The sequence below is a fragment of the Falco cherrug genome, chromosome 6 (assembly GCF_023634085.1).
Source record: "Falco cherrug isolate bFalChe1 chromosome 6, bFalChe1.pri, whole genome shotgun sequence".
In the NCBI taxonomy this organism is placed as follows: Eukaryota; Metazoa; Chordata; class Aves; order Falconiformes; family Falconidae; genus Falco; species Falco cherrug.
In genome coordinates this window covers 38,947,022-38,971,067 of record NC_073702.1, presented here as the reverse complement: position 1 = coordinate 38,971,067, position 24,046 = coordinate 38,947,022, and the positions used below count along the sequence as shown (strand labels likewise).

Below are 24,046 nucleotides of genomic sequence, written 5' to 3'. Positions count from 1 at the left end.
AGACTTTTTGTGCCACAGGGTCAGCCAGGCCATAACATTATGAGCTAAAAGCTAGAATAAAATTACATGTTTTCCACTTCCATAGAACCAAGTTACTCTACTGCTAGGCAGGGGCCTAGCTGCCCACAGTTCCCCATCAGTCCACCAGGTTCAGCTCTTTTCCTCCTGAACACCTGCTTACAGATGCTCCAGGCTCAGGGAAACAGGACATTACCTTGCCCACAGACACAATGGACAGGCATCAGCCTCTCCGTTTCACTCTTCATCATTTGTCTGTGATCGTGACCAAACGTGTTCACCATACCACTGCATCATCACCAGTCAAATAAGGTATACATGTGTGTGGCCCATCAGCTGATCAGAGAAGACCCATACCACAACTAAATGAAGACCTCGTCTGTTATGAGAGAATATCAGGTCCCTGCGCTATGCCCAAACATGTGTGTACCCTGGGTATGTGACCAAAGTCTGTGTTTAACTGTGTGATGCATGTCAGGATTGATCTAACATGAGAGCCCAGGATAGGCTGTCAGCTCTGGACTGGATGCCAAATACCATCAGATCAAGGCATCATGCAGGCATTTAGATCGTGGAAATGGAGCATAAAATAACAATTTGGATTGGTCTTTGACAGGGTAGGGTTCTTTGAAATAAAAGTGATTTTTACAAGGGACCATTAGCATCCAAAGGAAGGGCTTCTCCTTAGCAATGTTGCTGTGATTGGCACAAGGTCTTGCTCCTGAAAGTCCCTAACTTTCAGAAAGGAAGAAAGTAATTTTCCTACCCTACAGCAGAGACTGAGGAAAGGGGACCTAAAAAGCTTTCAAATGCATAAAATCTTGCTGCAAAGAAAAGGAAACAATCTCTTTTTCACAGTTACAACGGGCAGGACAAGATGACACAGGCTTAAATTGCCATAAGAAAAGCTCTCAGACACTAGGATAATGTTGTAAAATATACCTCCTGGGGAGGTTATGGGCATTTACTGTCGGAGGCCTTTAAGAAGAGGTTAGAAAAACATCTTTCTTTCGTGTGATAGTTTAGATGTAGTTGATGCTGCCTAGGCAGGAGGAGGGGAAGTCCAGATCAAGGTTTTTTTCAATCCCTCCCAGCCCTATTTTTCTATTATTTTTCTACGGACAAGCTATCCCTACATCAACTTGCATAATTTTCCCTTTCTGTAGCTCAGCAGTTAATTTGAGGCTTGTGGGAAGGAGGACATCGCAGGCCTGAGGTGCAAGAGACTGTTTATTTGGTATAAAGGTAGAAGTATTTGGGGAGCTGGGGAGAGACTCCTGTATTATAAATGCGTACGTATGTGAATAACCTCTCTTAGCACCAAACCCAGTGTAAGTAGGTAGAATGGTATCAAAGGACTTGAATATTCATTAGATTTTCATTTTACAAATGGGGAATGAAGGACACAGAGGTCTGAACCATCTGCAATGACACAGCAAGTTATCAAAATGAGCCTGAAAATTCGATCCTGTGGCTCCTGAAGTGACCTGTCCTCCTCCTGCTCTCCATTCCCTGCCCTGCCCCCCTTCACCCCCAGCAAGCCATGCAAGACTACAAGAATTGCAGCATTTCCTCACACAAGTCTTGCCGGCAGCTGGGGGAAGTCAGACTACAATAGCGTCGGTAACTTCTGCTGTAACAAGAACACACATCACAAAGATGATCATTACCAAGGGAAAAAAAACACCTAAAGCTTCCTCAGCACTTGCACCTTGCAGAGCTGGTCTTGGGCTGTTAATCCCCATCTCTGTTCTTTAATTCGCCTCTTTCAGTCTAACCTTTGACAGAAAGAATATATTCTTCTACCCAATTATTATCTATAAAAATAAAAAAAAAGACAGAATGAAGGACACACTACTGCTAAAGAACAAAATTATTCTTTATACAAGTGCAGAAGAATTCACAAGCGTTTGCAAGTGAAGCATTGCTCCAGCTCACTGTGCAAAAGGAGCAGTCTAGCTCAGCATTTGCTGACCACTTTCCTAAGGCTGTTCTAATTAAAACCTAAAGGAAATCAAAATCAGAGCCTAAGATTAGAACAAAAAATCTATCATCATAAAGTATTATAAAGCCAGTGCCAATCCTTCTGCACTATGCCTTACCAAACTGCATAGGCTTGCTTCCATATCCCACATGCCAATGCTGGAACCCAAAGAGGACCCATACATGAATCACCCACAGGAGGTCCTGCCTCTCACAACTGACTATGCTGAGATGCACCAGGGTCCAAATTAATTTTGAATTAATTTGAAAGAACTCTGCTAGGCTCTAAAAGCCCCATATGTAGACCAAACAGAATTTGGATTCACCATTACCAGTGAGACAAAACAAGAATTAAAGAATAATGAATTAAGAATACATAAAGAATGCAAAAATCTGAAACATGTCCCAGAAGAATCAAAGGGTTTAATGTTTTAATTGGTCATTTTCTCAAAAAAACCCCAATATATGCTTCTGTGTCACTGGTATAAATATAATCAAATTCTTCGCATGCTTAAGTCTTTCCTAGCTTATTCAAATGGCATATTTAACTTTTGATTTATAAATCAAGGGATATTGCTCACTGCCATAAGATGCATTCCACTGGGGCTCAAAGTCTTTAGTAGATCCACACTGTGCGTACTTTCTCCTGATGGTTTCACATTCATGTTCATCAACACTCAGCAAGAACCATAAACAAAGCCCTCCTCTTGGATGCACACATGCAGTTCCCATTGACTTTGCTGGATTTCAGCTGACTTCAGTAAGAACTCTGTGCATGCAGAAGGGCAAAACTTGGCTCTGCACATTTAATAAAATTACATCACTAGATACCTTATAAATGAAGGGCAATGCAGGCCATACTGAAAAATAATATAAACTGAAAACCTGAAAGTATAGCCAGATAAGTTCAAATTTCAGCCAAGTTTTCCCAGAATAACAAAAAGGGGACACATTTTGGGCAAGATGAAACAAAACTCCTGTAACATCTCATTTACCAGAGTGTGCTCGGCTCCCTTTAGCAGGACAAAGTGTGAAACCCAGATATTTACATGGGGCAATGATCTTGTTGATACAGCAATGATATTGGCATATGAAATGATTAAGTAAAGGTCAAGATGCAAACTGTGACTTGCTAAGTCATTTTCTGCATCTATACCCTGCTCTGTAATTTATGAAGCTCATTGCAATGAATTAAAAGTGAATACCACACTGGAAAAAGTAATTAATGATACGATCTTAATAACTAATATTATGTTATTTTGAATCTACTTTAATAGTCGTACTTTAAAGATCTCAAATGCTTGAATCAGGAGTATCTATCTTAAAACCATTTTAATCCCACCCACCTGGTCAAAACAACACTACAACAACCTACACAAGCTAGGAACAACAGCCCTCTTCCAAATTTCAAATAACATCTAGCAACACATAACTTGCCAGGTACATTGGCTAACACACACTAAGCAAAGCAATGCCATGTGCTTTCTCCAAATTTCTTTCCTCTATTTTACACTTACTCATTCTATGATGTAATAACCTGTGCCTTTTACTGCCTCTTTAGAAATATCTACGTATGAGGACAAAGAATATTCTGACTTCTAAATAATTCAACGACCAACAGGCTTCCTTGCACTTTATGTTTGGCTGACAAGCGCTCATTAGCCTGCAATTACAAATTTATACACAGAAGTACTCAGGGATGGAAATCACAGAGGGGGCTTGATGTTCATGTTTGTTTTTTCCCCCTCTAAGCAAGAACATCTCTGATGATTTTCACACTTAAATAGCAGAACAGATTTTATGAATCATTTTTTCTTCTTCATTGGAACAACCCTTACTCCCTGCTGCATTATAATACTGAGTCACTTTGCATAAAGTTGGTCATGACTGCCAAGTCAAGGGGCACAGGAGGGAAACAGACAAAATGCTCTGAACTCACATGTGTGATGGGATACATATCAAGCTGCTTCTTGAAGCAAATTATTTAAAGACAGGGGGAAAAAAATCATTACAAGACAAGATCAAGTAAGGGAAAACTATTTCATAGATATTGAATATCTATTTACATAGATAGTAAATCTAATACTGATGATCAAAGGAATTGTAAAGAAGGTTTTTGGGGGGTTTGTTTGTTTGGTTTTTTTAAATGAAGCAAGGGCCTGGCTTGCTCCAAATGCTGAATTGTACTGGTCATTCATGCTAGGTCAGCCAGTAAAACAATTAGTGTGGTGAAATCTTTTTCTCCCAAACTATGGCACTGTCAGATGAATAGTTACAAGATCTGGTGGGGCTTTGCTGTCTCAAACCCATCTCCCCTCAACATCCACACCTTGACACTGGCAGCCTACACAGACACTCATCTGCCTCAGAACTTCTTCATGTAACTCCAGGTCTACTTTGTGTTGGCTCCAGTGGAGCACAAGCTTAGTGAATTTACAGTGTGTTACAAGGAACATCTATTTCAGGTTGGCCTTTTTCAATTCTGGGTTCACAACAGGGAAAGGAAGGGTTCCCTGCTTGTCCCCTCAGTCCTAGAGAGGCAGGGCTGGTGCAAGGAGGGAGCTTTTGATTTATTAGGGGTTTTAAATGCATAGCATGACTATTGGATGAGTGAAATAAAATTAGGTACCTTACATGACCATTTTTTCAAGACAGCTGATTTTAAAGAGTTAAAGAAAAAAAACACAGCAAAACATGCCAGCCAAACACTCTGCTTTTCTGCATGTCCTGTTTAAGCAATGACACATGAAGAACTTCACATTCAAACAATTACCTGGTACTTTAAATGGGACACTAAGAGAATAACACTTTAAAATGTATTCGCACAGCATGAGACTAATCCTCCTCCTGGGAATATCGGTGCAAATCAGAGTAACTCCTCCGAGGTCAACTGAAGTACACCAGCACAAAACAAATGTGAGGCAGAGGGGAATCAGGCCCCATCTACCTCTATTTTAATGCAGAGGTTGCAGATCATCTGCAATGATAAAGTGAACAACATAAATATAACTGACATCTATTCAATTGATCTCACATCCTGCCGGCTATTCACAGCTCCAAATATAGGGCTGAAGAACAATGGTTCAAGGAAGGGAGGCAGAAATCCTGGTTCTAACTCATTCACACATTCCTGTCTGCTAATACCGCCGACTTGAACTGCCTTCATCTCCTCACACTGCTAAATCATCGTAGGCTTAATTTGACATTGTCCCTTAGCTCCTGAAGAACTTCTCCTTACAACAACAACAAAACACCAGGATGCATGGGAGAGAAGAGACATGCAAAAATCTGTGCAAGCATAAGAACCTATGGACAAACAAGCAAGCAAATCCCTAACATACCGTATAAATAAAAGGCACTAGCAAACTGATTAATTATTTGGAAATCTGGCACTGAGAAAGAATGGTATATGCACAAGGGAGGAAGACTATAATATGAAGCTATTGTAAAGTATGGTGCCATTTGTGCTAATTTAAGTGGATCCGTAATTATTTCCTACAACTTCATGATGTCCTGAGCCAGCTTCCCTCTCCCCTGCCGGGCTGATAAAAGGATCCTTAGCAACACACTAAATACATTATGCAATGTATTGAATACTACCGAGAAAAAGCACTGAATTACACTGAAACAAAGAACATCAGGTGCGACTATCACCACCTCCAGGGAAAGATCACCTTTAACTATTTATCACGTCAGTAAACGCAGGATTCTCTTGTATTTCTGTCACCGGCACCTAATGGCATTTGCTACGTTTAACAAAGTTAAGGCGAATTTTACCTCAAATCTACTTAGGCTGGAGCTCTTTGACCGAGACTTCTTGCGGAGATAGACCGAGAAGAACCGACGCACTGTGAACTTCTTCATGTTCATGTCCATTGCCCTGTCCCAGCTGCGGCACGGAGCACGACAGAGCTGCGGCGCCGCCGGAGAAAGCTAGCGCATCCCGATTGCCCCCTATTTGTATCCACAGGCAGGAGATCCTCCAAATGTCTGCTTCTGTTCATCAAGCCGGGCACGGCTAGACCTGCAAGAGGTACGCTGCCGGAGCCATGGGAGCCCGCGGCCGGCTGCTGGCTCTTCAGAGCATAAAGGCTTTACACTCCCTCTCGCTTCACACTGTTTACATTTCGGTGCTGCGAGCGGAACTCTCTCCCTGCTCCCTCTCTCCCTCTCCTTAGGTCCTACTACACCCAATCAGGCTCTGCTCGGCTGCATGCATAATCAGCTCCGGCAGATGACAGCTCCTGCGTCCCAGGCGTAGCAGGTTTGAGATAAATATTAGATGTGTCTATTGCTTTGCACTCCCTCTCCTCTCAGTCAGGCTCTTTCAATTTCCTGGTTTCTGAATCACATGGGGAATAGGCACATGCTGCACTTCTGTTTTTAGCTCGGAATTTCAACGCTGCTATAATTACTGAGGGCGATGGTGGTCAGAGCCGAGAAGAAATCAGCTCCTGCCTGAGAGTCTCTCCTGGGAGGAGGCTGAAAGACGCCATGACCCCACTGCTGGAGCAGATGGGTCTGAACCTCCTTTTATTCTGGGGAGTATGCAAAACAACATTGCCTCCCCCCCAAATCAAAAAGCTTCAAATTCTGTTCACAGATTACCCGCCTGCTTTACACTGAAGTACCTAACGCTGGCTGGCACAGCCCTGAAAATAGAAATCACAATCTAAATGGTTAAGTATTCCTATTCTTACTGCACTACAGCAGGGAGTTACAGCCCTACTAAGAAGTTAAACGTGTACATCTATTTGCAGGCTGTAATTTTGAGCTGCTCACTGTACTGCAAGCATGCAGACTTAGAGCTGTACCCCCACCTCCCCCAACATAATCACATTTTTCAGCTTTTCTTCAAAAACTGATGCATTTCAGTGTGATCCAGAGACCAAAGAGCTTTCTCTGCCTGCCTGCACACAGCTCGGGGTCCTTGCCCTTGGCAGCCTTTCCTTTCTGACTACCAAGGAGCACCCAGACATGCCTTTCTCCCATAAACTCATATGGAAAGTGAGTGACTCTGGTGACTTATTATTGACTCAGATAAATAAGCCCAGGGAAAGCTGATGCCACTACAGCCTGAGAAGACTCTCGGAGGTTAAATGATAATACCACTCCAGTCAATTTGCTTTAAAAAAAAAGAAATGTATTTTGCTTTAAGTGCATGTCTGGACTCTGCTGCAAACTACATTGGGTGGTCATGCTTGTCACTGCCTGCTTTGTTCACAGCTCCTTTGCCCCTCTCTTCTGTCTAAAGCTTACCACAGTCCATATGTACCTGGAAAGGCATTAAGAAGGAAAAAAAAAAAAAGAAAAGAAAAAAGAGGGTTTTGGCATTTATGGTCAGATTGTGGTCAGATTCAGGAGGTCAGATTGGAAAGGCTACCATTACTGCTGGTCTCTGTACTACAGCCTCTGACTCCTCTGTGCCTGGACGACTGCTGTCTCCCCAGCCTAAGGTAACTGTAGCACAGTGGCAGTCTGTTTTATCCCTTTCTCTTCTCAGCATCTCCTTCTGATGGCTTCTCTAATTCTCTTGGCTGGCAACAAAAATACTTCTAGGGTTTCTTTCAGGGTGCTGCCCCAGTGTAAGCTATGTCAGGTGTAGGAGCCCTTTGCCACTACAGTTGTGTTGGTTCCTGGCTAAACAACCTGGAACAGGGGCAAGTGTCCCAGCAAAACTAAGCTACCTGTAGGTGCACCAAAGCCCTTTTCACCAGCAAAACAATAAACAGGTAAAAAAGCAATTTTGTTGGAATAACTCAATGCCAAAATTATTTGCTGATGCAGCCTGTCTAGTTTCATGTCTCCTCACCACTCTGCATCAGCAAAATCCCAAATGGCAGAAAGGCCCCAGGGACTCACCTGATTATCTGACCACCCTGCCCTGCCCTGCTACACCGCACAGCCACTGCTACTGCTCTCAGAGTGCTGCCCTGACACCGGTGAGGCCAGGCTTCCTGCTGGCAAAGGCTTTTGGCAGCCTCACACATTCCTACCTGTGTAAGCCACCTAAGCTTTCAATAGTGGTTGCTACTCTGACAGGTTTAGAGTAGTTCCCTTCCCATCACAGATACAACAAAATCCCACCTGGACGCCAACATCTTTATTAGTGCAGAGGAAATGGTAATTTCCCAGCTTTGAATACACGCTGGGTATATATCCCACTCTGTGTAGTAACAAGCAGTATATGAATGCATGTTACTATTTATACTTAAACATTTATCACAACCTTCCCATTCCATTATGCATGTAGCCCTTTCACATACAAAGACATGCCATCACCATTTAATGTACATGCTCTGTTAATAAACTTCCAAGATTACACAGGCTATGACTTAATACCTATCAGGTACACTTATTAGATTCCGAATTTTATTCTTTACAACAACAAAACCACCAAACAAACAACCAAAACAGTTACAATGTGTTGGTAATTTTTTGTGAACATCAGAGCAACAGCAAGCCTTCAGTGCTAAAAGTTAGACTGTAACATGGACAGCATGTCCAGGCTAAGGGGTAAGTCTCTTACATCCCTGTCAAGACACAGGCATGGAATAGGCATGATCTCCTTGCTTCCTTACACCCCATTCAGCCAGGTGATAGGGACTAAATACAGAAAACACAACCAACCATCAGTGCCAAGACATTGCTCTTTGCCTTTTGGGCAGCAGAGCAACAGAGATATTGCAGAGTAATCTTCCAACTATAAAAAACAACCCAGTTGCAAAAAAGAACATTAAAAAGAGTAAAAATAGAGAAACGAAACAGAGTGCATCAGCATGTAAAACTAAAGCATACAGACAAATATCTGAAGAGCATATTCCACTGCAGTTCCATGCACATGGTATGCTTCAAAACACAGCACTTAATTTTGCTCCAGAAAAGCAAATGAGAAGAGGCTTCAAAAACATTAACTCAAACTTTTAGTTAATCAGACAATATCCACTTTTCCCAATGACTCTAATAAAAAGATGAAAGCTAAAAAATAAATTAGAACATTAATCATTACATTTATAAACATATAACTGTCAGATCAACCTACAACGCGAATAATTCATTGCACTTAGAAATTCATGGCTGTAAATTATTTATCAGCTCCCCTCTGAGAAATTTTAACTGATGAAGAACCTGATGTAAAAAGAATTCACCAAATGTCTTCATTTAAGACAAGAATAAACAACAAAACTGGTGGAGGGGGGCATATGATGCATTGTCATCAACCAGTAATATTCTATTCTGAATCTGTATTCTGAAATATACTTTTTAAAACTGCAATCACATTTGCGGTAACACTAAATAAATAAATACAAGACCATGGCAGCTGCTCCTCCCAGTGAATTTAATACCCGAATAAAGTTTACTTCAGCTGGAAAAGGGCTTTAAAAAAAAACCAAAAAAAGCCCAAAACAAGAATTCAAGACAAACTCACCAACAGAAATAACTTGAAATCAGATATTACACATCCACGGTTTCAGTTTTTAAAAGATAAGTGGAAAATTCCCAATTAATATCCAACAAAAGCTAAAGGTCCTTTCTGGACATTTACAAATGGACCAGATCAACAGTAGTAACAGACTGGAGGACCCAGACTTAGGAAATTCACATGGGGCAGTGAAGCAGCCTCTACAGAACTCAAGCGAGAAGGATGCCAGTGGCCGATGCTGGATGAATCATCAATTTCTAAAGAAACACAATAGCTTGAGCTAATCATTTGCATGAAAGAACACACAAGTCCAAGATGTCTGCCAGAAACCACAGGCTGGATGACAAAGTTATTGAAAAAAATGTGGTATAACTCTATTATACAACACATCAGACCTTATTTCCAATATTTTGCTGATTTTTTATGTGAATCAACAATTTATGAGCAAACCCAGAATGACTGCTACTTGAACAAATTTAGCAATAGCTGTAAAAGTAAAAACATGAGTCGATAGTATCTTCCTTACAAATGCAATCGGTATTACCTATCCTTCCTCAAGAAGTTAATCAGAAAACCAGAAAAAAATGCAAAGAGAAGTAAGAAAGCATCAGAGGCACAGACACCACAGAGAGAAAAATTAAGATTAGCAGAACGTGGCATGTAGAGAAAAGGGAAAACAAGACTCCCACAAGAGGGGCCCAAGAGACAATGCTACAGAAAAGGTGAATTAGACAGTGCCATTTATGCTGTCAATAAAGAAAATCAGAAGCAAGAACAGATGTTTCCAAAAGACACCAAATAGCAGAATAAGGAACAACACTTTCCCCCAGGTAAGTAAATGGTATATGACCCTTCGGTGATTGCCATTTCCTTGTCTTGAATGCTGGGCAAACTTCCACATGTTTTTTGTTTCTGCAATGTACAAGTGAGGTAGTTATTTTTCTTATTGATGACTCTTTTACAAAATATGATGGGCTTTACCCAAATAAATGCCTGGACTTTGCTCTCACTAGACCAGTGTACCAATGTGTGTCCCAGCCTTTCCAGCTCTCGTACCTAGTTAAACACCTTGTCCAGTTTAGCATGCCACTTAGTTGACTGGAATTTTCTCTCTCTCAGAAAACAGGTACGCTACCCTACCAGCACTGTGGAATACAGGGAGTGACTTGCCACCTCAGATATTCTTCTCACCAGCAGTAATAAGTGATCAGCAATGTTGGCTGGATGAGCATATAAGGGAACAGGCAGGAAAGAAAGTGTTTGTTCTCCCTTCTCTCACCTCCTCCTGCTCCTATCTGCATGTCACAAAGTTCAGTAATTTTCAACCTTTTCCATACATGAACCGCAAGAATTTTCCAGTGGAGGTGCAGGCCCCTTCAGCCATTTTGCAAACTAAAATCACTGCTTAGAAGGGAAAAGAAAGCAAAATCATACGTCTTGTCTATCTGTTTCTGATGAACTGGCAGGATGGTCAAAGAACTCTTGGGCCACAGCCTTCTCTACTCCAGAGAGCAACGTAACAGGCCTACAATACCTGTTTAATCTTGCACTTTTATAGTCTCAAGGCCTCGGGAGTCTGGACAAAGGTAGAATACCTCTTATACCCACATATGTGTAACTCCTTAATTGCTCAAAGCATTATCCGGCACACTGGCAATTACATGAAACGTGATTAGGATAAACACAAGTGCAGCAATCACAGGAGAGAATGACTCGCTTTGAAAAGACCAGTATTGCTCAATATGGTGATATTCCAATTAGTGGATTCCATGCAACATCTTCAAATGTTCTTAAAACTGAGCATCAAAATAAGTTCTTGGTAGATTTGAAGCTGGTGTTTTGCAGGGATATAAGTAGCTTTAGATGGAAAATCTTTCATAGTTTTCCATTAGAGTACTTCAGCAGATGAGATTAAAAGAATTTACTTAGTGGCACTGAGAGGCCAAACCATCTCTGTATGTGTCGTGCTGGTGCAGAAGAGGTCTATTTGCTGCAGTTGCCTAAAAATCCACTTCCTCAATCCCTCCTAAATGCCCACTAGTCACACGATGATAGAGTAGTGTTACTTTCAGAGATACCAAATGGGGAGCCCTGCAAGGACATATGGCTTGTTCTTATTTGTGCAGGGAGAACTGGGACTGCTGCAGAAATAATAGCTTCAGGACAAGATAACAAGATTTGATTGAGTTTTTGGCAGATGACAGGTGTTTTAACTCTCAAAAGCATCTTGTGTTAGTGCTTGAACATCAGATTGGCAAGTGTCGCAACTGCTGCGTTGACTGCTCCCATATGTGCTTTGCTACGTAGAGACTCACACAAATGTGCAACAGCATCACTGGCCACATACACGTCGGTTGGCTGTGGACTACTTCTAGGATGGAGGTCAGGCTGTCTACCAATCTGCATTGAAAACAGGCCAGGAAAAGCACCAGCTTCAATTTTCTTTTTTTTCTTTTTAATGATGTTACTTCGAGTTTTACTTTCTTGGCTGATACTGTACACTGGTCTTGCTGGATTTTGGTGGCTTAGATAGGAGCATAAGGCAAAGAACCCAAAATCCCAACCTGCATTATATTACATAAGCTTCTACTCCAACATGGTTGAAGGAGGTTGCTGAAGATACAATTCTGCTTTCTTGCCTTTGGATAATAAGTAGAAAAATCTTGTCTGTTCTCCTATAATGGACTAGAGGTTTCTTAGAAAGAAGGATGCTACTTGGTAACTCAATAAAGAACATCTCATCACGTGAGTATTTATGAATATCCACTTTGAGTGAACATTATCCAATACAAAATTGGATGGAAGAATTTCATTACACGCAGCATGTTTACTGTTTATTCAGACCAGCCATGAACAATACTAAAAATGAATACATTCATTAGAAATCTGCTAATAGGCAAATTTACCTTGATAGGCTCTGAAACATATCATACACCTAACAGGAAAAACAGTATGTGGAACAGCTATTGAAACCCTCATTTTTACTTTTAATAATCATTGACAGAGCGAACTGACACTGCAGTAAGCAGAAAAGCCAGACCAATATTTGCCATTGAAATCCTGAGAGAGAGACAAATGTAGAATGGAACTTGCAAACTTTTATTCAGGAAAGCATCAATTTTAGGTAAAATTTTCCCCTTCAATTAGCTAATAAAACTATACACCAAAGTACAGAAGTAAACTGGGTAGACAAAAAACTTCATATTTAGTTGAGCTGAGTGATCTGAATTAATATCCTTCTTCTATATCTGAGACTATTTTGTATGACCTTGGAGAACCTTAAACTCTCTGGCTATGTCTAGCTCCAGGGCATGTACAAAATGCAGTCACACACTGGATCCTCTATTAGAATGGGGGCACGGATTGCAGTTTTTGTCGTCTTCTTTCCTACTGGCACCCCATGTCCCCAGCAAAGAAAATCCAGCTATTTTTAGTCCGTAAGGAGCTGGAGTGCAGTCCAGCAAGGTTCCTGATTTTGACAAGTGGGTGTGTAAACTCAAGATGGACCCTAAAGGTTTGCACCTGCGCTGCAGTTTAGTCATGCCTGTTTCAAACTGGGCTTGAGCACTCCGCCGCCGCATGAGAGCTCTTTCAGAGTAAACACACAGATTGTTAGCCAAAATTTCACTTTAAGCCTGGCAAATGTTTGTTGGTTTTGTTTACAGAAACAGATTAACTATGAGTAATGTTGAAAAAGATTAAACCAAAGGGACATGCAAATTTACTTTGGTAGGCATTACATCTAGCAGGGCAAATGACATACAGGATATTTTCAAATATATTACACACCTAACACTTGCTGAAAAACAGGCTTAAGGTTGTATGAACACCTACCCCATGTTAGATACCACAAAGGTGAGATTCATAAATAAAAATGTCAGTAGCCACTCTTGAAATCTTTAGCACTGGGTTCTTTCTTGTTGGACTTGTATTTCTTTTTGGACAAATGCTGAAGGACTGCTTTAAACTACTGTAATAACAGTACTTAGGTCCAGATTACAAGCACAGCTCTCCCTGCCTATTTTTGAAATAGAAGCTGAAGAAACAGGCAGAGGGGAAAAAAAAAAAAAAAGGTCTGAAGCGTTGTGATACACCCCCTCTTTATGTCTGTAATACAGCTACCATGGGAAGTGTGAAACAAAAATCATGCAAAATTGTTTTCACCTTCAATAAAGTTAGCTGGATTCCATCTGATATTTACCAAACCACATAATTCACTTAGAACAATATAGCCCAAGGCTCCATTTTACGGCCAACAAACTAAAACCAGTATTAAACTCATCTTCCATCTACTTTATGTAGTAAAGCTAAAGAAATTGGCATGAGGACTTCATAACACCAGAAAGTGAGAAGGATGTGGGAATAGTACTAGCAAAATGTTAGCATCTACTCTAAGATGTGTGACATCATGAAGCAATAAAACCTGAGTTTGAAAACATCCCCATGCCCTGGGCTGCACATGTATATCCTCACAGCAGCATTCAACTGTAGAAGTGTATGTGTAGGCAGCTCATTTGGGATCAGTGACCTCCGCCTAACAGCTGACCAAAGACAGAGGGATGAACAGCGGGGCTCTGCATACCGCAACGACTATGTGTGTTCAGAGCCAGGCACTGTTGTTCAGTGAAAGCACCATAGGTGAAAGCAAGAAAGATAAGCCATACAAATGTCTCTGTTTTAGGAGTGATCGCTGTTACGAAGCTGGAGTCTGCTATAATTTGCCTATTTTCAATATGCTAGATGACCTTTTCCTTATTTGAATTCAGCTACATAAAGTGTCACCTTCTCTTAACTCTAGTGCCACATCTCCCACCTAAGCCGCCAGGCAGCAGGAAGCACAGGATACACTTTCTGCATAACTGAGTCTGCCTACATTGGAGGTGAGCCTTCCTGACTGATGCTTCAACAAATATCTGGAAGAAATTTCAACATCTTGTATATGTCTTCCTACTCATCCATCAAGTGTGTGAAATTAGTTACAAAGAGCGCATGCAATGTCCAAATGTTTGATTAATCTAATGACAACCCAGTTGATAAAAAAGTGTCAACTCATCATACTAAGTCAATTAAAGTCTTTGACATCTTTCAGTGAATTTAGTATATCCTCTCAAATCCTGAAATAGCTCTATAATTCAACATGAGGTATAAACAGAAATAAGCAACACTGACTATGTATAACAAACACATATGAAACAAGAATTTATTTCCCATATGTGCAATGCCAAACTGGCAGTTTGTTGTGTCTGTTTTTCATCAACTAGAGATTAAAATGTAGAATTAATTCTATCATAAAGTAAGCCATACTATTTAATAGAAAATTCAAATGCTTATTCATACACGTAGATATACTGATTAAAATCCTACAGGTCTTCTGCTGTCCTCCTTAGTACACTATGGGGCACAACACACACTTGTGGCCAAGTGAAACTGTCTACCTAAATACAGTGATTGCTATTCAAACAAAATGAAATATGCTTCAACACACAACACAACTTCATTACTTCACCAGCACTTTGTTTGACTCAACATTTTTTTTGAATCAATGAAAAATCCTTTAGGAACCACCTCTGTCTGAAGTGTAAATTTAGGTTTATGTCACAAAGCAGCCATCTCAAATTCATAAAGCACGCAGTGCATAGCGTGTGATTCACATGCTATACATTCACTGAAATGTGACACTTTTGTCCTAGTACATTACTGGGATCTGGGTTTGTGTTCTGATACTTCCTTTGATGTCTGATATGCAATCTTATCACACAAAGTGATGTGGGACAGAACATCTACCCATTAGGAGACTGGCAAAGACTGAGATTGTTCTTTCACTTCAACTCCCAAAGGAGAAAGTTCCTTGGATACGAGGAACAAATAATGCAATTACTACACAAACTTGTAAGAAGGTTCCCTTTCCCTCCATTACAGACAATAAAGACTTTTTACATCTTCCAGAGCACTTTTAAAGGGCGGCTTGCTATGGTTGGACTTCCTAGGAAACATACACAAGCAAGGCCATCAAGGAACATTTCAAAAGGCACAGCAGAGCCTTGCTGCTGTACATCTTGGGGACTGGAAACTGCTTTATCACTGCAATTTTACTATATTCTTAACATTTACAGTATCTTTTCTCCCTTTCTTCACTCCTGAGTTCTCACCTCCTCTCTGACACCCTATTCCTCAGATCTTCTCTTCAGATGCATGATTCACGTCTTCTTACCTTCATTTCTCTTAAATCTTGAAATCTGAAATAGCAATTTAAGAAAAAAACAACCAACCAAAACTTGAGCTTGAAGGGAAAAAGATTGCTTTCTGATAGTTGATTTTTAGGGACTATTTTATGGCACATCTCTAGTGTTCAGAAGGTCCAAAAACATGCAAGAAAAAATATAAGTGGGAAGGAATCAGAAAAGGACATTCAGGGGGCTATACCTGTCGTGTAGCAACACAGGCTGGTAACAGAGAGAAATCCTTTTAGTAGCAGGACTGATTTTTGCAGTATTATTGGGTGTCTCCTAGCACACGTGACTTCAGAATCTCTTGGCTTCTGGAGTCACAGCAATACATATGAAATATCAGATTTCACTGAAAAAGAAAATACAGCTTGTTGCCCTGGTCCTGTTAACCTGCTGCAAGATGGGTGCAGCTAGAAGAGATGCTGGAAAATGGGAAATGAAACAAAGTTCATGGGAAGGAGGAGTGGAGCTAATGCCACCTGCTTCTCACAGTGCTAGTGGTGGGTTTGGAGGCTGTGTACAGGTTTGTTGCATTTTAGACAAAAGGATCTTGGATCATAAAAAGGATATCGTTAGTCCTGGAATAAGCCATCACTTGTGGCCTCACTCTGCCATCTCCAGGCCAGCATTTCCTTCTTGCTCCCTGTTGGCACAAGTATTCACACAGCCACAGGATGAACCAAACTGAAGAACTGGTCCAAGTTAAAACCACGACAAAAAACACCCTGGAATATTAATTTTAAAGCAGTTCATCTCCCTGATCTGATTCACTCTACAAATATCCATGTCTACTCAGTATTTTCTCCTGTTGTGGGTACAGAAATGTGTGCTTGCAAGGTGGCTTTGCCTTCTCTATTGACAGGGATGAGTTATACCAACACGAATTGCCTGCTTCCCGGATATGAAAGGAGCATGCTGCTGCTGCCTGGCCCAGCAGAACTAGAATCACTGACTGGGCCATGTCAAACTACCTTTTAGATCATAGCAGAGATTAAGGTAATAGTTCTGGTACAGAAAGAGTATTTTAAAACATCCTAAAGTATTTTTCTCTATTATAAAACTAGCAGAAGTGAATTGGCTGAAAACATACAAAACCTAGAACCATCCATTGCCATTATATGGTTTCCAAAAAGTTGAATCTATAAAAGGTTCTCAAGTTGTTTAAAAGGAAAAAGATCCCAAAGGATGAAAAAGAGTAACCTATCACTGCACTGCAGAAATACACAGGATAACAGAATGGCCAGGATTGGAAGGGACCTCTGGAGATCATCCAGTCCAACCCCCTGCTAAAGCAGGTTCTCCTAGAGAAGGTTGCACAGAATCATGTCCAGGTGGGTTTTGAATGTCTCCAGAGAAGACTCCACAGCTTCTCTGGGCAGCCTGTTCCAGGGCTCTGTCACCCTCAAGGTAAACAAGTTCTTCCTCATATTCAGATGGAACTCCTTATGTTGCAGTTTGTGCCCATTGCCCCTTGTCCTGAACCTTGGCACTACTGAAAAGGGCCTGGCCCCCTCCTCTTGACACTCACCCCTAAGATACTTGTACTTGTCCAGGTCATTGATGAATAAGTTGAACAAGAGATTTCAGGAACCTACACTGCTGTTTTACTGACTCAGAGGTGCCAAGTCCACCCACTGGGAAAGCCAAGAAGCCTACTGGAATTCACTGCGTTCCCCTTTAGTGCAGAAGTTCAGTCACTGGGAGCGTAGGGCAAAACTTATAGGGGCGTTAACCGGCATCACACTAACTGATTTTCTGAATAATATTTTCTGCCATTTGTCTGACCTAGTCTTCTGTGACTGCTAATGCTTTACCTGTCAGGCTATTCCATGTTCTGCTACATCTGTATAACTGCACACGCAAATGCACACATCTTACAAATCTTTGTATGTAACTAGCATTTACACTAGTACACTTAGAACTAGGTTAGATGCTACAGGTCTGAGACATCTGTGTGAATGCAAATGGCATGACCCGAGCTCTACAGTTTGGATGTTTGATGCACGTTGCTCAGTGAATTTGAGAGCCATTATCAAACGCAACATGGATGTAACCACAGGCAGCCAATCCACATATAAATTGCTCAAACTCTTATAAACTTGGTTTAATGGCATCACGAAGTCATCGCGTAGTTAGTTAAGTTTCCAGTACTTGCTGCTCCCCTTGGGAGGCTGTCTAGAAACTCACTTTCCTATTCACTCTAGTGCTTGCCCTAGATGCACCACAGCCAACTTAAAATCACTTGCTCCTATGCCAGCACCTTTCTTTAAGTATTTCTTTTCCCTACTTATAAGTAGATTTTGTTTTTTAAAGGTAATCATATCTCCTCCCAGTCTTGATTTGGCTGTGCTAAATGTGAGTGGGCTCTTTTAACCTCCCCTCTCTCAACCATCTCCCCATGCGTGTGTCCCAATAGACAGTCCTGTCCTAGAGTTGTTCATGTCTGTATTAATCTTCCTTCTAGATGCCATGAACAGAAGAGGTTTTATCAGAGCCTCAGTAGTAACATTGATTAGAAGTTCTTCATCGCAAGAAGTATTTCAGGGTTTTTCTCAATTTATCCATGACTATTTCAGATTTGTGGTTCACTGTTGCCCTGCACTGGAACTGAGCAGGAGACAAAGCCAGTCTTCCTCAGTGGTGTAGTCTAACTGGCATTTCTATACCTGTTATGTACTCAGTGGAGAGAGACAGAAAGCTCTGAAATCCCCTCTTTGGATCCTCTGAGGTGCACAGGGTAAGAGGTATTATTTATCTTCTGGAATGCCTTTACATTGACTGCAAAAGGAGCCTAGGCTATTATCTTTTATTAGATGTCTAACTTTAGGGAGCTAGAGTGAGACAAATTCTTTCCTTCAGTACCTGATTTGGCTCGGTGATTTACTGATTTAATTCTATTTTTAATAGCACAGAAATGAGCATCAACCACTTTTCCTATGCAATGATGTGGTTCTCTGTATTGTTGGCACTTCCAAATTCTATGCTAGCAGCAAATTTCACCTTCTTTTTCTTAGCTTTTGTTTTGATGCTATTTATAAAAGTATTAAACCAGGACAGTCTCAAGATCACTCCTTTGGGACCTCTAACATCAATGCCTTTCTGATGCCAAAGAAGATGTTCCTCTGGGCAGCATATGTTTTCTTCCTTTTCATTTCACAAAATTTATATTCTTTCAAGATGGGGGGGGGGGGGGGGGGGGAAGACAAAGGCTAAAGATTGCACGCCATACACAATAACATATTGTGTAAGTATAAATGTAAGCCATACACTGAAAAGTATTTAAACTCACACCCAAAATGTAACTTTCTTTTTTTACAGCATCATTTTAAAAATCATTAAGATTTTGGTATTTTAACAGAATTTTTAACACATTTGGAGTTAGAAATACCACTATAACCAAAGCGTTGTTAATTATTTGCTATGTTAATGGCATACATCTAGCTTGTAATTGGACCTAAGGCTCCCTCTTTGCTTTGTGTGGGCTGGGAGGTGTTCTGCTGGACTTATGAAAACATTTTACAGCTCCAAAGCAGTGTTTCTTGCTATGAATTATTTCATACGCTGACCTGACTTGGGACCAAGGCCACTTTAAGGACACAGCGTGAACACACATCTTCCATTTTTAATGTTCATTCAACAGGCAAAAATCTTAAGCGGTAGTTAGAAAATATGAGGTAGGAGAATGAGACCAACTTTTGAAAAAAGGATTAGCAAATCAAGCACTTGTCAGCCTTTTTTGTCTATAGATCTTCCACACGCTTCTCTCTCCCAATTCCCTGTATCAGAGAGTTCCAAATTATAACCTATAATCTCAGACACATGGGAGATAAGAAGTAGTGGAGGACAAAGAAAAGTTTGTTATGCTGCCAATTCGGAAAGAATTAAGAAAAAGGAGGTTCTTTGATAATGCCATTCTTGTTCTGTGGAGCCACAGAGTCCCTCGCCCAAACTATACAGCATTAAACCAATTTTATCTAGCCACGGATCCTCCAGAAAGGGGGTTAGAAGGGAAGGATTTCAAGGGACAGGTAGGAAATCAATTTAAGAGAGACATAAAGCAAAAAAGAAATGGGGGACTCTAGAATTCAGAAAGCAAGCATTACAGCAGATAGGCCATCTCCCTTTTCCTCCTTCATCGCTCCCTCAGGACAGAAACCCGCTTTATAATCCTGTGCTGAAGTCATTAGTTAGTTGCATTACCACATCAGAGGAGCATTCTGACCTTTTCTGTACAACTGAATTCTTTTATCAGGTCTTGAATTTTACGGACCATTAAGAAATTGTGAGGGGTTGGGTTTTCTTATGTGGGTTTTTTCATGTTTTTCTGCCTCTTGGAATCATTAGTGGTCAAAATCCACATTGGTTGTATGCCCTAACAGTGCATTTCTTCCCTTGATAAATAAGCAATTCTCATTTAAAAGTATATAAACCTATTTATTTTATGAAGTAATTTAACTAGTTGTCTCTATTACTTCCATTTGGACATGTGCTTTTCACCAGATTGCTTGATACTTGTAGAAGTGAAGCAGCCCAAAATTTTCTTATCTCCAAGAATCTCAACATCACAACCCAAACATACACTCCTGTGACTACTGGCAACAGCAGCATTGCTTTCTCCATGCAACTTCACTGTATCAAAACAGAAAAAGAAAAAAAAAAAAGGCAATTGCCCTGAACCAGAAATTGTTATTGCTAACCTTTATGCATTCATGATAAGCAATAAACTGTGGAAACACTACCTGCATTATTTAAAGTAGTCTTCAAGGATACATGGGATTTTTTATACTGCTTAAAGTTTCTTACAACTCAGTAAGTATCTTTCATCGACTAATAATTAATGTTTAAAAAAAAAAAAAGATGACAAGACACAATTCACCTAGCCACTAACATGATAGCCACCGGACATGCTGGCATGTGCTCTTGAAACTTGCATGCATTCATGTCTATCCTGAGGAATAATATGGAATTACCTTTGTTTTGGTTGTACAACTTGAAAAGTTTTGAAATAAATTTCCCTTCCCTCAGTAATTTCTCAAGACAACAGGCATTTACTGCTAACCTCTTCTGACAGCAAACTCAGTGTGTTTCCTTGGATTAGATCTGAATTTAGTGTCCTTTAATGAGAATTTTCCTACAGTTATGTGATTGTACCAATGATACGGTAAGACAGTTTTCTGTGTTGTGATTTTGAAGACACTGTTGTTCACAATGCCAATCTCTTAACTAAAACCTGGCATGTCCCTAGGCATTGGCATTACTGTTTTCTAGACTTTTCTTATTTCCTCTGTGACTATGTTTTCAGATAATGTACATGGGCTATTAGGCACTTATACTACAGGGGCATTACTGTGTGATTTCTTCATCCTTCTGCAACCCCTTCCCAAACATCCTACCTTTTCAATTGTTGGTGCACAGAGCAGATACAGTCACTGTGTCATTCTTGGACCCTGCTAACAGCATCCTAGTAGGGTAAAAGGCTGAATCACCTGTAACATATGTAATATATCCCTGCTAGGCCAAAGTAAATGTTAGTTCTTCTGCAACCGATTTTTAATCAGATCACTCACAGTTTCTCTGTTCCTATTCTTAAGCACATACCAGGCCTCCCATCAGAAAAAAATACATTTATCAAACTGGTTAATGGGAGAATATGAGATTTATGGAATACTCCTACTTCAGTTTTCTTGTTGGCAAACATGCTTTGTTTGTTTGTTTCCTTTTGAATTACGGTACCACAAATTACCATACTGTTCCAACTACCTTCATCACCCAAAATACATTTTCTAAACTACTGGCATGTAGTCTTTCAAATCTCAGTGACGTAACTTCTGCTAATCATATTGCCCCCATTTTCCAGTGAAAACCAGACCAGCCCCATCTTCACCGTACTCTCAGCCTGACTTATCTTCTGTAGCCACGGGACGGTACCAGCAAACAATAATCCCTTTGAGAGACATAAGAAGGAAAAAGGAAGAAAAAGTATCTGAAAAAGTCACATGTCCTTGGAAAGAAAAAGGAACACTTGTGAACTATAGCATAGAGATTTAGTAAATATAGGTTGGAAGATAAAAGAGCAACCAGCTGATGCTGGCAGCTACCACATGGGTCACACTGGGTAATGCAGCTGCCCTAAGCCTTCAATGACCAAAGGGTTATTACCTAACCAGGTAATATGACCTTTATGCTTACTGGGAAATGCATTCCTCACAAATGCTTCCATAAGTATCCTTTCCACTGTATTATTTCTAAATCAGGAGGCGCACAATACATAATTTTCATATACATTAAACGCTGACTGTTGAATTCACATCCAGCTGGGTTTGAATTCTTCAGACGCTCTGACAAAGTTGGTGGCTGAAGCTAGTATGCACTGGCTATGTAGACAACTTGTTATTAGCAGGTCAAATTATTCTTTACAATTTCTAGGTGTGGAAAATACATATTTATTTTTCTTTTCACCCTCAGTTATTATCAGGCTCAGTAACTTGTCTTTTGGGGAGATTATGAAGCCACGTTGAATGTCTTCCAGTCATTGGCATGTTGCAAATCTTTGCTCTCTATTTAAGATGACTTGGTCTTATTGCCTTTACTTGCCTCTCAAATCTAGCACATTTTCTGATGATATCTTGACTGACAACAAACAATGTCTCTAAAGCTCATACAAGGAGACTGCACACAAACTCCGTGTCAGCTCTGATTTCCAGATATTTCAGGGAATCTGCATATCCTTCTTGGGGAGTCTGGAGGCAAACTCCATACCCTTATTCTCCAATGGCAACATTGCTTTTTGGAGTTCTTTGGCAGGCAAAACCCACAAACAGCTTTTCCAGAATATTAAAAATAACTGAGATAATGAAAAGCTAATAGTTTCTAGCTTAAAGGGTTGCAAAGAATAGCCTGTCATTGTTCAAACAGCCCTGTAATAGAGTACCTTGTTAATTAGAGATGATTCACAGATGACTTGCAATAGATTCTGGTAGTTCTGAATAGCAATGATATTTTCATATTAAGCTCTTCTCTACTCAGGAGTAATGAAGCTTTAACTTTAATTAAAAGAACACTGCTTTTTTAAGCCTATAGGTCCAAGCAACACCAAAGCACAAAAAGTTAACATGTCTTTTCCTAATTTTCCATCTTTTCAGTTCTGCACTTTATGGTTTTGCTTTCATAAGAGTCCCTACCAGAGGACATCTAAGCACCTGAATAGCCTCTGTTGAATGGAAAGCAGTATTATTGCCACTTTAAATGGAGAAACAGGCAATGAGGTGGGGAACTGTTTGCTCAAGACCTCTCAGCAAGTCTGTGATAAAGTTAAGAACAGAACCGAGTCCATCTTAAATACAGAATCATCCCCTTACCACTCCATGCCTCATCACATAACACCTTCTGCTTCACTTGATGGGCACCCAATGCTTTAGTTCATAATAATTACAGTGGTCCAGTTTGACATCATAACACCCTATTGCTACTGATAGAGGGGTTCCCATGCTCTGTCACCTTTTCTCTTCCTTTCCCTTAACACATCCTCTTGCCTTTTGCCAGGGGACCTGCAGTGGATTGGTCCGAGGAGCAGAGGAGGAACCCTACACACACACATTTTCTGTTGGTTTAGCTCCTGAACTGCTCCCCCTTCCCAAGGGTTTGGATGAGCTCCAGTACCTGAGCAAAGGTTGATGGTCGGAGCATACAAGAACAGGTTAGCTGGTCTGCACCCTTCCAAGATATCCAGCCATGAGGTGGGATTAGCTGTAATGCCAAACAGGACCTTACGTGGTATGGTAAGTTGACCTTACCTGGCACTGAGTCTCCACACCTAGAGTCCTCTCTGAGAAGGAGTTTAGAAAGGAGGATGGTCGTTTCTGAACCTCATGACTCAATGCGAGGGTCTCCCTGGCAGGTTTGTCTGACCCTGTCCTCTGTTCAGTAAATAATCATGTACCTTGCCACTGAATCTTGTTAAACCACTGTCACATTTACCATTGAACTTTGTTAACTGACTGCTTTATCAGTAAAGTACATTGTTGTTTCTCTCGTATGAGCGACGTGCATGATTCCACCCACGACAATACCCTGAGCTGCCTTTAGCTTTATGTCTTTCACAGGGCCAGGTCCCTTCTTTAAACTGAATTGAGAATAATTCCTCTGATCATTGATGAGGATATAGTGGTTTTTTTAGAGTTCTCAAAGGTCTATCCCAAGTTTTCCATGGGCAAGACAAGGCAGCTTGCACAGCCAGCAGCGTGCAGGGCAGCCACACGGCTAATGCCATTTGCTGTCAGCAAGCCCATGGCTCTGACGATCCCAGTGCAGACCTACAGCAGCAAGGCTGGGGTTACCACACTTCTGTCTAGGATCCCCCATGGCAAATATGTACACATGCCTGTGTACAGTGTGT

General features: G+C 40.7%; 1 protein-coding gene across 3 annotated transcripts in view; it reads right to left on the bottom strand.

Moving 5' to 3' along the window:
- The window catches only part of RPS6KA2 (ribosomal protein S6 kinase A2), a 321,408-nt gene that overhangs the window by 182,861 nt on the left and 114,501 nt on the right, over positions 1-24,046 (bottom strand). The window contains exon 1 of one of the 3 annotated variants that reach the window (XM_005443111.3): positions 5,779-6,350. The exons of the other annotated variants lie outside the window; for them this stretch is intronic. Within the exon in view, the coding sequence (XP_005443168.1) occupies positions 5,779-5,877 (99 nt within the window). The 5' untranslated portion in view covers positions 5,878-6,350. Of the gene's footprint in view, positions 1-5,778; positions 6,351-24,046 lie in introns of those variants that run through there. 3 annotated transcript variants of the gene reach the window in all.